Source organism: Lucilia cuprina, chromosome 4, assembly GCF_022045245.1.
Source record: "Lucilia cuprina isolate Lc7/37 chromosome 4, ASM2204524v1, whole genome shotgun sequence".
Classification (NCBI taxonomy): domain Eukaryota; kingdom Metazoa; phylum Arthropoda; class Insecta; order Diptera; family Calliphoridae; genus Lucilia; species Lucilia cuprina.
In genome coordinates, this window is record NC_060952.1 from 38,944,414 (window position 1) to 38,959,545 (window position 15,132).

The following is a 15,132-nucleotide window of genomic DNA, read 5'->3' on the forward strand; positions in this document are numbered from 1 at the left end:
ATAGGCTACTTTAGTATGGACAAATTTAACATCCATAAAATATTTTTGGAAAAAATGGGCAGAATGGCTTTAGGGGTGTGGCACTTCCATATGAAGAAATTATTATCTGAGAAAATATAACAAATAGAGTCCTCAAATTTTGTCAGGTGGACTAGAAGTAGGGGGCGTGCACCTCCCATATGAATTAAATACAAAATTCGCTTATCTGGAAAACTGTTGGAGTTAGAATCTTAAAAGTTTGCACGAAGAACATTAACATCCATGTAAACATTTTGTGTAATAAATTGGCGGATTACCAATGGGGGCGTTGCACCCCCATATGAAAAAAAATCATTCATCTGAGAAACTAATAGAACTATCATCTTCAAATTTTTTGCACGAAGAACTTTAATATTCATCTGAAAATTTTGTGTGAAAAGGACGGACTTTCAATGAATTAAATACAAAATTTCATTTTTCTGGGAATCATCTGAACATATTGGAGGAAAAAGAGAGGACTTTCATTTAAGGGGCCTAAGAGACCCCATATGAATTAAATAGAAAAATTCATATATCTTAGAAACTATTACAGCCAGAATCTTCAAATTTTATATGAAAAATTCTGAGATTCATTTGAACATTTAGAAAATAACGGGAGGACTTTCAATGGGGGCTCGGCAACTGCCATATGAATTAAATACAAAATTTCGTTTATCTGGTAATCTAATAGAACTAGATTCTTCAAATTTTCAAAACCTTAATATTCATCTGAACATTTTGGAGAAAAAGGGCGGACTTTCATCTGAGGGGCTTGGAGTCCCCATATGAATTAAATAGAACAATTTGTATATTTGAGAAACTATTAGAGCTATAAAATTTAAATTTTACATGAAGAACACTCATGTGAACATTTCGAGAAAATTGGGCGGACTTTGCATCTCCAATATGAATTAAATACAAAATTTTGTATATCTTGGATATATGTAGATATTATTTTGTATTTAACTGAAATATTGGCAATGTCAATAGTTTCAAGGTATCTGTTGAAGGAGCATAAGTGATTCAAAACAAATTTTATAATATTTTCGTAGAAGCAATATTTTTTGCTTAAAACTTATTATTTGAAATAGATTGTTTCAGTAAAATATTAAAATTTCTGACTTACCAATAACTGCAAATGTAATAAAGTTTTGAAGAAATTTACCTGAAATAATAAAGGAAAAATTAGTAAATTTTAATATACATATACATATTTCAAATAAAAGTTTAGAGGGTTATTTTTTAAATATATTAACTTAAATTTTCTAAAATGTTTGAAATGTTGAAATAAAAGGGAATTTGAAGTTTTCGTTAGTTAGAGCCATTTGTATTTTACTGTCTAGTCGATAGTCTACTCTATTGTCGAATCGATAGTCTAGTACATTATTTGAACCTAGTCGAAAAAAATAATAAGTTATTTACACTAAAAGTAATTAGTTATGCCCTGCACCTCTATAATGCGGAGGGGCTTATGAGTTTGTGTTGATGATATTGATCCTACACCCACCTTAAAGTATAGCAATCATCTCAGAATTACTTTCTGAGCAGTCAACATGTTGCAATTTTCAAGATAAGGACGAACGTTATTGAAAATGGTTGAAATCGTTTCATTATTTTGTTTAGTTTTTGGGCTCAAAGTTAGATTGAATGATCTATTATGTCAAAATCAGCAAAACTTAGTTTTAGAGATCTTTAAATGGCACTACCGATTTTTGTAATAATCGGGCCTCATTTTACTCTCTCTCTCTCCCATACAAACTCCCTATATTTTTAACATACTAACTGGTGTAGGGTATTATATGGTCGTCCTTGCTCGAGTACAACACATTACATACAACCCCCTTCAGCTGCTGAACTTTTTGCTGCAGACGCGTTACAAACTACAGTACATAATTTGTGAAATGGAAATAATCATTCAAGTTACTTTATAATCCTTAAAGCTTAAGTTTCCTGATAAACTGGGAATATTGTCAAAAAAAAGTAAAGACAGAAGATCTAGCCCGAAATGCACAATACATTAATAATAAGCCCGTAAGAGTAAGAATAAACTAACAATGAATTGGCCAGAAGATGACCTAGGTCCTTGAAAGAATCACTGATCTATAAGAGTTTTTACTGGTTAATGGGATAACAGCCTATCATAATATAGTTTTTTTTTTGGGGGGGGGGGGTGTTTATATAGGGAACCATTTTATCTAACTTTGTCTAAAATAAAGTGCTTAAAGCTTAAATTATTCTACAAGTGGATACCATAATGAAGACTGTAAGCTGATGCATACCACTTACTTTATTGCACAATTTTTATTCATCCATCACTTATGCTGGATCACAATACCTATATAATTCTTTATATAAATATGTAGATATGTAACAAAAAAAGAACTTTTCTATAAATTTGTAAAAACAAGAAATTCCCAGCAAAAACTCGGTAATGGGTAGTACTTTCCTAACCACTTACTTTTCAATGACTACTACTTCCCGTCTGCATTACTTAGAAGTACTTTAGTAATGACTTTCATCTAATCTGATATAGAAGTACTTTATTTTCGGCTTTGTAATTTTGTTTGCACATTTTATTCAATTGCGTCTTAGAAATTGTGTTTCACAAAAAAGAAAACAAAATTAGTTTTGTATGTGAAAACCATTATTTGACGCGCAATAAAATAGCTAAGCATTGGTGCAGTGAGTAGAACATTTGACTGACAAACCGAAGTCCCTGGTTCGTATTCTAGCTGGCTCTTTTTATTATTAAAAATAAAACAACTTACTCAACAACTGTTTTGTAAGACAAATTGCAAGTACTTCTTTAACTCCCTATTTGTAAGCGAGCGTAGAAGTACTTGCCTCCAATGACATCACCGTGTTAAAATAATGACTCTAAATGCTAATGAAGAAGTAGTGCAAATAGGTTTTTTTAGCTTTTTAACTCATTACTTTTCAATGTAAGTTTTTCCTGGGTTATTTTTGCTTTTATCAATACACAAACTTGGCTTTCGCGCTTTTTTTGCACAAAATCCTCATTGACATAAAAACACTTGAAACAAAACAAAAAACACATTAACCGATATACAACCAAATATATTCTATAACTTTTTACACATTTATTAACACTTTTCATCGTTTTGTGAGGGAAACTTTAACTTTTCGAGTTTAATTAATTAACACAGCAAAGAGCACTAATTTTGTTTTATCTCTTAATATCACTGATTTTCAAACTAACATTTTTTATGGTTTAAAAACTACTGTTAAAAATATCAAAAAGAAGTTTTAAAACTACTGCAACAAATTGGTTAGCAAAGTACTGTTGAAGGAAGTGCAAAAGAAAACGTTTATGTTCTTTAATTTAATTATTATTTATATTGTTAAAATATTCATTTTTTTCAATTTAATTCCGGATATCGTTATCGAATATTTTTATATAAATTTTCATTGTTATCGTAATTTTGAAATGTTATTTTTAAGATTTGTGAACGTTATTTTTATTTAATTTCAAACATAACAATTCGGAAGCAGAGTTGTAGTTAGGCACGATACAGTTTGAAAAGCTTTGTATATTAACATGCTGCAGATATTCTCAAACTGCAAAAACAAAGGTTATTTTTCATGGATGTACAATTTAGTGGTTTCTTTTTACAAACAAAAAAAAAAAAAAAACAATAAAGATGGAATTCAGCAAAAATAAAACGAAGTACTTCCAAAAGAATACCATTTGTCACCACTTCAAAATAGCACTAAGTGAATTTGTTTACCTTCTACGGAAGTAATGTTTATTAACTACCAAAGAAGCGAAAAGAATCCAATTTTGTTTAAAATTAAAGGTATATTTATTTGTATTGAAATTTTTTGAATTAAACCCATTTTATTTTGAAGTTGATTTATAAATGCAAGTAATTTATTTATTTATATTAATATATTAATATAAATAAATAATATATTATTTAAATTAAATTAGTTGTATTCTATAATACTACAGTTTACTTCATAATAATTTCAAAAAAAAAAAGAACATATGACAAGCCTGTGTTAAAGTCATCACTTCTTCAGGACTTTTTCAGTACTTCCATGAAGTAATATCTACTTCTCTTTCGCTTTTTTGGAAGTTCTTTTTTTCTTGCTGGGAAGTACACACCACGCGTTATAAGCTTTTGTCAAAAAAAGTTAAAATAGTGTATTTTCATTTAACAAGTTTGTAACGTGGCTGCCGCGAAAACTTCAGCCACTTTCAACTTTTGACACGTCGGCAGATGATCAGGGTTGTCATTTGTTTTGTTTAGAAGAGAAATATACTAATATGAAATAAATTTAACCAACAATGAAAATATATTAAATATTTCAACAAAAACATAAAACAGTGTTAAAAAAACATTAAAAGAAAGATGAGAATGACGCGTGGTGTGTAACTTGCAGCTTTAAAAGCTCGAAAAGTTTGAAAAGCGTAAAACGAGTGTCGTTCTACACAAGAACCTATATTGCAAATAATCATATACGCAGATATACTGGTTACTAGAAATGGTTTCGAATGTAATACATGAGTTCCATTGAATTAATATAGTACCCAATGCATAACTGGTATCAAATAAAATATTCCTTGAAAAATTCTAATTATTACACAATGATTAAGAATTCTAGTTTTAGAAGTAAAGGCGAATTTACTTCGTCTATGAAAATTGTTAAAGAATCGGATAAGGCTTTGGAAAACTTGTTATATTAAAACTAATTTGCAAAGTTTTTTTTACTGCGATATTTTTTCTATTTGTTTCTTATAAACGATTAATCATTAAAAAATTGTTATAAATATGGTTTATTAGTTGTATTCTATTTTCTTAATCAATAAATCTTTAATTATCTTGCTAGAGGAACATCATTAATCCATACGAATGGAATGTTAGTGGTTGAATGTTCTGAATTTTTTGATGTTGTAATTTCAATAAATTCCTTATCATTTTCAATATCCGTTGGTTTTATAGTTGTTTGCTTAATTTTTCTGGCCTGATCAGAGATAAAATTTTTTAGATTTTTGTTCTTAAAAATTTTAAAAGGTGTTGTTACGTTTTTCTTATTTTCGATATCAGTATTTGTTTTGGGCTTTAAAGTTGTTGATTTAACATCAGTATTATTATCATTTATACTTTGTGAAATTTGTCTAGCCTGCTCTGAAATAATATTTGTGAGATTTTTATTATTAAAAATCTTAAAATTTGTAACTTTTTCCTGTTCAGTGCCATTATCAGATTTGACATTTAGTGTTGTATTACTATTTTTAATATCTTTTTCGGGCACAATTTTTGTATTTAATTTGATTGCGGACTGGGTCGAATTATTTATATCTATTAATTTTGTAGTTGTATGTACAATTTTTCTAGCCTGATCTGAGATAAAATTTGTTATATTTTTGTTCTTAAAAAGTTTAAAAGTTGTAATATTTTCCTGTTCAGTGCCATTATCAGATTTGACATTTGTTGTTGTATTACTATTTTTAATATCTTTTTCGGTCACAGTTTTTGTATTTGGTTTGGTTGGGGACTGGGTCGAATTATTTATATTTGTTGGTTTTGTAGTTGTATGCACAATTTTTCTAGCCTGATTTGAGATAAAATTTGTAAGATTTTTGTTCTTAAACATTTTAAAAGTTGTAACTTTTTCCTGTTCAGTGCCATTATCAGATCTGACAGTTGTTGGCATTGTATTACTATTCTTAATATCTTTTTTGGGTTTGATTGCGGACTGGGTCGAATTATTTATATTTGTTGGTTTTGTAGTTGTATGCACAATTTTTCTAGCCTGATCGGAGATCAAATTTGTTACATGTTTCTTCATATTTTCAATATCTTTTTCGGGCACAATATTTGTATTTGTATTTGTTTGGATTGAGGTTGGGGTCTTGCTATCAATATCTGTTGTTTTTGTAGTTGTATCCAGAATTTTTCTAGCCCGATCTAAGAGAAAATTTGTTAGATTTTTATTCTTAAAAATTTTAAAAGTTGTAATTTTTTCCTGTTCAGTGTCATTATTAGATTTCACATTTGGCGTTATATTACTATTTTTAATATCATTTTCGGGCACAATTTTTGTATTTGTTTGGATTGAGGTTGGGGTTGTGCTATCAATATCTGTTGGTTTTTTAGTTGTATGCATTCTTTTTCTAGACTGATCTGAGATAATATTTAATAGATTTTTATTTTTAAAAACTCTAAAAAGTATTGCGTATTTCTTTTTTCCGTTGTCACTTTTTGTTTTGGGCTTTAGACTGGTTGAGTTAACATTGCTATTATTTTCATTTATCCTTTGAGAAATTTTTCTCGCCTGCTCTGAGATAATATTTGTTAGATTTTTGTTTTTAAAAATCTTAAAAGATGTTCTCATTTTCTTTACTGTATCATTATCGGTTTTGGCATTTGAGGTTGAATTTTCTATTATTTTTCTAGCCTCTTCCAAAACAACATTTATCAGATTTTTGTTCTTAAAAATATTAAAATATTTTTTCTTTTTCATCTCATTGACATTATTGTCTTGTTTATTATTTATAAAATCCTTCTCGATATCATTAACGGTATTGGTGTCTTCACTTGAATTGCCAATAGTTTTCGTAACTTGTTCTGAGACAAAATGTGCCATGTCTTTAAAAATCTGAAATGATTTTTTCTTATTCTTCTCAGTATTATTATGTGAATTATTTTTAGAAATTGGATAATTGTTCAAAACCTTCTCAGATCCATTGGTGACATTTCTGTGGGTTGTGAAGTTTGTTTCAAGTTGTTTATAGATGGAATTTTGAAGAATTTTATTAGCTTGTTCTGTGATAATCTTTGTCAGATTTTTGTTTTGTAAAATGTTCACTAAAGTTGTATTTTTCTTTAAAGTATTAATATTTGAACCAATCTCTGGTGGTTTATTACTAGTAGTTACTGGGGTAAAGTTTTTACATTGGTGGGCTTGTGTATATATATGTACGTAGTTATGATTTGAAAAATGTTGATGAGTTATAGAATTTTCACCTGAAAATATTAAATATTTATACACATACATTTTAAATGTGATTAGAAAATTCTTACCCTGGCGATTATTATATATAAAATATTTATCACGAAATGGATGTACCGACACATTTGTTGATGTGGTTTTGGTTTCCAATTTTGTATGCGCTTTTATGTGAGTTTTGCTATTCGAATAAATCGTGTTAGTATTGAAATGATTTGAATTAACTATACTCTTTTGAGAGTTAATGGTTTTTCTAACATATCTATCTGTTTTTATATATCCCGTAGAGTTGTGAGAAGGGTGTGCTTGAGTATATATATGTACGATATTATGATGTAAAGAATGATGATGTTCAATTTTACTTTCTCCTAAAAATATAAATATGTATGTAAGTATCTATAGATACATCTTATAAAATAATGTACTTACCATTGTGGATATTATAAAGAAAATTATCATCTTTAAAGGGATGTGCTGTAAGACTATAATGAATCTGGTTTGCGACAGAGGTTTTAGTTTCTAATTTCGTATGGGTTTTTAAATGCGTTGCTTGGCCGTTATGAGACGACGACTGTATATTCAAAGTTGAAGTATGTGATTGCATTTTAGAATTTGAAGTTCCAGTATGCAAGGTTTCAGCATTGTTCTGAATAGTATTTGGACCAGATGTTGAAGTAAAACGAATTGTTCCTAAAGACAAAGTTTTTGCGTAATGATTGACATTTGGTATGCTGTATGTAGATTTGGACATTATGTTGGGAGTATATATTGGATTTGTATACGATTTTATAACCCTATAGTTAGGAGTGTTATGATTTAGCATTTTGTCATGGTAACACTAAAATATGAAATTTGTTTTTAAAAATAATTTATTAGAAAAAAAGAATTAGGATTGCACCGAATCTAATAAACCCTTCCTCACAGTGGAAAGAAAAAAGAAATTTTCCAAAAAAACGAAAAAAAAAAGTAGAATTTACTCCATGATTGTACTGAAATATATCTGAAGAAGTGATGATTTTAACACAGGCTTGTCTTTTTTATTTGATTCCAAATTCACTACATCTGAAGTCATTCTTAGGAAGTGAATTTGTTGCATTATAGAATACAACTAATTTGACCTAAATACATGCATTTAATTTCAAACAAAATTGGATTACTTTCGCTTCTTTGGTAGTCAATAAACACCACTTCCACAGAAGGTAAAAAAATTCACTTAGTACTACTTTTGAAGTGGTGATAAATGTTATTCTTTTGAAAGGAGGGTATTTAGATTCGCCATAGCCAAACATAGAGTACTTGGACTTGTATTACTTACTGTATTACAACTGCTTCCTGTTCCATGAACACTTTTACTACAAAAATTTAATAGAACTACAAGTGGTATTGTTAAAACTTTAAAGTCCTTAAATACTATCATTATGATAATATTTGCTATAAACTACTGCTAATTTTATTCAGTTAACTTGACTAACTGATTATTCCACTTTCAATTTGTTTCAATTACAAATAAATAATTTCATAATTTTATTTATATTAAATGCGTTCATAATAAAAAATAGTAATTTTTTTGTGGTTAATCTAACGGCCGCAAATGTTTCTTTTATAGTGAAAGGAAAATTAAATTTGGAATCATATTCCGTAAGGTTGTAATCGCTAGAAATCGGTTTATTATTATAAATTCTGTAGAATTTATTCCATAATTAAACAAGCTTAAATATAATCCTTCGAAAATAATTGAAAGCTCCTTACTCTTATATTCATATTGATATTGCAGCAAATTGATAAGCATTATGACAATATTTATTATGTACTTTGTAAATTGTTGAACATGTACTGTTTAATAGACTAGTTCATAGATAGTTCAATAGACCATTCCATATACTAGTAAATATATTATTTAATAACTAATTGTATAGGTTAATAGACTAGTCCACAGACAGTTAAATCAAATAGTTTATAGACTAGTCCATTGACTAGCCAGTAGAGTAGGCAATAGGTTAGTCCATTTACTAGTCAATGGACTCCACAATAGGTTAAGGCATTGACTATTCAGTATACAAGTTCTGCTCTGAAAGTTATTAGTCTTATGGCTAGTAAATGGATTTCTCTATGATATATTTTGACAATTTGAATTGATTATCTATGTCTGATTGTGGTGAGTATAAACAAGTTGTGAACCCATCCATACTTCCAATATATTTTGTTCTCTTTATATTAACAAAATATTAACAAAATCCAAAATATATCTATGCTTTCGTTGAAGTTTTAGGTAAAATTTAGGATTTAAAACTTTGTATACCCTACACCAACATAGTGATGAGGATATTATGATTTTGCACTGCTGTTTATATTGCACATAAATATTAAAAATACACCATTTTATACCGATAAATTCAGAATCACTTTATGAGTCGATTAAGACATATCCGGTACAATTACACGACTATCTTACGTGTTATTTGGCTCGATAACTTAGCCTATTGAAAATGTTTCGAATCGGCTCATTACCTCATCAAAATTTTTTTGGTTTTATATAAGCAATAATCAGTCCTCATGTGAACCTAGCCCCTATACGAGCTCCTCTTTAGAAAATGTATTGAATATGCTATGCATAACATAACAAAATACTTAAAAATTAAATACCGCCTCTAATTTTTATGAGGATCGGCCCATATTTGACCCTATCACCCATATAAAGCATTCTTTACAGAATTTGTTTTTTTATCCAAAAATCTATTTATATTATTTATTTATCTTTCCGATACGTAGAATAAAGCAATCTGATACATAAGTATTTAAAAGTATTCTGGAGACAATCGTTAATGGATTGCTTATGATATAGCTGTGGATTTAAATTTTTATTGATAAATGAAAAAACTGTAATTTTAATAACCCTTGAGTGGTTGATGTCATTATTGCGGGACTAGTATTTAGTGAGGTCTTTAAATTTTTTTACAGTTATTGTAGATTTATTATGGTAGATGTTTTATTACTACTCTTGTTCTTGGCGTACATTCATATCGAAATTGTGTAAAGCTAAAAGTTTTACAATCTATCATTATTTACTAATAAAACAAAATTATTTCTCTAAATATTTTACTCAACGAGAACTGCTTCTTTTAAGACGCACAGTTTTAGAGTAATTACTGCCCACAAAAATATTAAAGCCAACTGGATGATCAATGATCATTACTTGATCTTTGGGAGAAATCGCTTTAGATGATTTCTGTCAGAAAATTACAAAAAGATGTTGACACTTGAAAAAAATACATATGTTTGACATTGTACATACTTGATGTGACGATTGAGGTAATATTTCACCCAAACTTTTGTCAGAAATTTGTAGTATAAATATCATCAGCAGTGCAATCATTTTAATTTCCTTAAATACTGTCATTTTAATGATATTTTTACTCAATAGCACTATTTCCTTTGAGTTAACTTCAGCAACTGATTCCAATTTAGATATAAAATAAATTATAGTGTAACAATATTTTCTGCAGTATGTACTATGTACTCACCCAGCTATTATTTTTTGAATATGTTTATCACATTCGAGTCATTTATGACTCTTCTGCATGATTAAACAAGTCGTTTATGAGACTCACTTTTGATCAGTTCTGACTAATTTTAATCTTTTTTAAGTCATTAATGAGCCGAATTACTGGTCGTTTTAGAGTTATTTTTCGAATCATATTATAGCCTTTTTAAGTCTTTTCTGAGTATTTTTTATGTTTGTTACAGACAATTACAGTACAACAGAAAACAGTTTTTGATTGAGATAACTACAAAATAAATTTGTAAACAATCGTATTTGGAACACCTGGAACACCTGGAAGACCTATTTGTGATTGTTGCACATTTTATTATTATTTTCTTTAATAAATCAGATTTAAACATTTTTTGGAATTTTTTTAGACTTAGTTTAGTGTCACCTTCCGTAGAAGATCATTAAACATATAAAATTATTATAATTAAAGCATAGTATAATTTCAATTTCCTTGAAAATCGATTTTATAAATATCACATTAATTAAAATAATTGTACATTTAAGTTTATAAACAAATTAGGCTACACAAAATTATTTGCCAACTGTTTTAAAAGAGTTTTTTCTGAACTTCGTTTTTAATCAGTTTTGACTAATTTTTTAATCGTTTTCGAGTCATTTTTAAGTGTAGAGTTAGAGGTCTACACCACGCGTTCTACACTTTATCGCATTCTATGCGTCTGTCAAAAAAGTGGAGTCAAGGTATTTATACGCTGAAAGTTACAAGCACAAAAGTCTTGACGCGTAGTATGCTTAAAGTAGATCTACTTTTTACATTTATAGGCGTCACAAGCGGCGCACGAACATTTCAGCTGATTTTGACATTTTATATTGTTTATTTAATGCGTATTTATCAATTTGAATAAATTAAAATGAGTTTAATGATGAAAAAATAAATAAAAGTTGTAGAAAAACGTGAAGTCTTTTAAAAATAAAACAAAAATTTACGCTTTAAAAGAGTAGCATGTAACTTGAAGCGTAAAACGCGAAGTAGGTATAAAAAGCGCGTAATGCTTTGGCGAGAAGACGCGTATTATGGACCTCCGGCTTAAGTGTTGCTGCTCCATTGTAAACAAAAACAATCTTAAAACTGCTTGAAATATGATCACAAAATAAGTTATTATCATATCATATATCATATATTAAACGTCAGGATGATCAATTTATGATTGCTATACATTTTGTTTTGTTTTTTAAGCGCTCAACTAGTTAATCATTTCTATGTCATCAAAAGGAATCAAAAATTACTCAGTTTACTGATTAATCATCCAAGAATCTTCCAAATGCTAGCTGGGATATATATAAAGTATATTTTCATAATTGCAATATATATATTAATTAATTTTGTGGTCTCTTTAAGGCCACAATATAATATTTATACTATAAATGAAAGTATTTAAATATTATTAGATGAGCAATCAATAAACTTAATCTTTTTGACTCCTTTTGATGGCCTAAAAGTGATTAATGAGTTTGATTCGAACATGATCTTGATATATGATTTAAAAGGTATTTTTTGAATCACAGTAACTAGATCTATATCATAAATTGATCATCCTGATATTAAAAATATGATGGATGAGGTTTCACTAATTAATTATTTATAAAAATAAATCGCTCTGAAGGAAACAAACTTTTCAATTAAAATAGTTTTTCGATTCTCTTGTAAAATTTTTGGTGACGATATGTATAGGTTCCTCTAGTTTTATTAAAGGTTCGAAGAGAACAATATTTACATTTAATACCTTATAAATCATAGACAGCAAAGTAATGTTAGTGTTCCGTATTGACCTGGAGATTAGTCACCTCGTATGACTTTCATGTGCAATCACTCTCCAGGAACATACAACCATAGTAAGTTTCTCTTATTTTAAAGTTCTGCAAAAAGCCCCGATTAGAACCTTTTGCATTGTGGGATGTCTACTCGTATGTTTTTGACACTGTGGTTTCTGTTGCGATTTGTACATCCTTTGTGAACACCCTACTGATTGTCTTGTCGGTATTGCATCTGTAGTTGTAGTTTGACACCACGAGATGCAACTCCATTTAGGTCACCTTTTGCATTATTCGTGTTGATATTTTGTGTTAGATTTCTTCGGAAATCTATTTCCATTTTCCTAGCATGTTTACCATGAATTTCAATTCATGAAATAGTTTTGCTACAATTCCCTACAGTTTCATGTCCAATAGTGGCCTAGTTGTTTTTCTTTGGATTTAAAGTATGCATCCTCCCATCAACCTAACCTAACATATGATTGGTTACAAATGTCTGCCTACTTCTACAAGTCGCATGTTGACTCTCCATATATCTGAAAGATTTTCGTGCGTATTTGTGACTTGCATACACATATATGTATGATGGTCCAACTATATGAGAATTGCCTGTGGATTGAATTCAGTAGATAAGTATAATGAAGATCGATTCATATTTATTGATTTCTAAATTAAATTGTCAAGAAAATTTGAACCAAACTAAGTTTCACTATGTAACTTCTATTAAAAATAAAAAATCTAAAAATTCCGCTATACTAATTAAAATTCTAAAAAAGAAAAATTAAAAACATAAAGTATTATTTATTTAAATAGACTATTTAAAGATAACAAAATTTTAATTAAGACACAAATATACAATTTTAAACATATTTCATTCGTGGCCTTAACAATTATCCACCAATTTTGAGTTCTGTAAAAGAATTGTATTAAATTTATATTAAAACTTTAATTGAATTTTTTTTTTTCAAAACTTATAAAACACTCACTTAAATTGGCATTTATTTCAATTTTGGGCAATGTCTTCTTTTTAGATTTTTTCTTGGGCGCAGCCATGCTAAGATCACCTAATAAACCCAATATAATGGCAAAAATTAATACAACTTGAGAAATTTTTAATAACTTCATGTTTAAAATATAAGTGATCTAGGCAATGATTGAATTAAAACTAAACAAATTCTCTGAAATTTACAAAAAAAAAATCCCCTATATTTTAAATAATTATTAATAAAACATTATAAAAAATTGATAAGAAAAAAAATAATTCTTAAAACGTAGATTTCATCTCTCATTTTTTGTTGAGAGATGTTAAACGATTAGAGAAAACAAGTGAGAGTGTTATTTATATTCGTCTGTGTCGAATCTGATATACCCACCATCAAACCGTATGCCGTAAAAGAAATGATGCCCTATAAATATCAGGTTGATATTTTTGGAATATATCTATAAGTCAATTATTGACCGATCTGTTTTTAATAAACCGATTTTTTTTTTAAAATACTTTTTTGAAAAGAATCGTTTTATAGCGGTTAGAGACATTTGTAACATAATTCTCATTAAATTTGGAATGATTTAGATACTAAGTATAAACTTTTTTATAGAAAGATTTTCGTTCCGATTAAAGTTTCTTAAATCAATTTTGGAACGATCTACAGTAGGGTCAACTACAGAAGGATTCACATAAAAATTAGTAGAGAGGTACATCAGATACTTATTTCATCGCTATACTGGTATTTTCAAGCCAGTAATGATCCTTAACGTAATTTTCTGAAAGGGACCTTATATAGGAGTAGGGCCAATTATGGACGGATCCACATTTAAATAATGGTTTTGTCTAATCAGAACCTTACATGTGTGAAATTTATTCGCTATGCTAATGTTTCGGTCATGGGCATTATAGTAACTTTCTGAAGGGAACCTAATATGGGCGATAGGGTCAATTATTAACCGATCCTCATCAAATTTGGTAGGGACTTGAAAATTATTTTGTCTATATAATCGAACCTATAAAGTGTTATGCACTTTGTTTTTCGGGGGTCCACTTGTATAGGGGCTATCTGATTATGTGAATTTAGAATTTAATAAGCACCCTGAATACATATACTTTTGTGGGTCTGTGACCAATATTTCGATGTGTTACAAACGTAATGAAAAAATTAATAAATCCCCATTCTTTTTTGCTTTCACAACATTTCAAATTCACATAAAATCAAGATTTCACGCGAAATTAAAAATGTGATGTTTCGTTTTCACTTGGTTTCAAGTTTTGTTGTCAATACATATTATCGGAATCATATCCCGCGCAAAAATAAACAAATATTTTTAAAAATTATAAAATATGAAAATTTGGAGCTACTTTCTATTGCATTAAATTAAAATCGATTTTTTTACTATTAAAAATGTTTATATTTTTAGAAAAATATTTGTCCAATTCATAATCAGTGTTGTATGGTTGTATCATAGTGTGTCGTGTTTTGTTATACCCTACATCACTTAAGTGGGGAGGGTATATTGGGTTTGTGCTGATGTTTGTAACATACAAAAATATTCGTCCTATACCCACCTTAAAGTATACCAATCGGCTTAGAATCATTTTCTGGGTCGATTAAGCTATATCCGTCCGTCTGGCTGGCTGGCTGTTCATGTAAACCTTGTGCGCAAGGTACAGGCCGCAATTTTTGAAAATGGTTAAAATTGGTCCATTTTTTCGATTATCTCCCATACAAAGGACACTTAACTCCCCTTACCAACATTTTTAAGTATAGGGCCATATTTTATTCTATTTTTTGACAAAAAAAAGTAAAAATATTCCGAAATAA

At 28.7% G+C, this 15,132-nt stretch overlaps 1 protein-coding gene and 1 long non-coding RNA gene across 3 annotated transcripts; both read right to left on the reverse strand.

The window, feature by feature from the left end:
* Positions 1-4,759: 4,759 nt before the first annotated feature.
* On the reverse strand, positions 4,760-8,444 carry LOC111687497 (metacaspase-2-like). 2 transcript variants are annotated; one of them, XM_046950705.1, is made up of 4 exons: positions 8,312-8,444; positions 7,426-7,834; positions 7,071-7,364; positions 4,760-7,013 (listed from the first exon to the last, which is right to left on the reverse strand). In XM_046950705.1, exons 1-4 carry the CDS (start codon positions 8,411-8,413, stop codon positions 4,861-4,863), a joined length of 2,958 nt encoding a protein of 985 aa, XP_046806661.1. In that variant the 5' UTR covers positions 8,414-8,444; the 3' UTR covers positions 4,760-4,860. The 2 variants fall into 2 exon arrangements, with proteins under 2 accessions (XP_046806661.1, XP_046806662.1); XM_046950706.1 differs by having other exon boundaries at positions 7,426-7,686; positions 8,312-8,435.
* Positions 8,445-13,097: 4,653 nt separating this feature from the next.
* On the reverse strand, positions 13,098-13,490 carry LOC111687505. Its single transcript, XR_002762822.2, has 2 exons — positions 13,303-13,490; positions 13,098-13,226 (listed from the first exon to the last, which is right to left on the reverse strand). It is a non-coding gene; the product is annotated as an uncharacterized LOC111687505 (long non-coding RNA).
* Between the last annotated feature and the right edge of the window lie 1,642 nt (positions 13,491-15,132).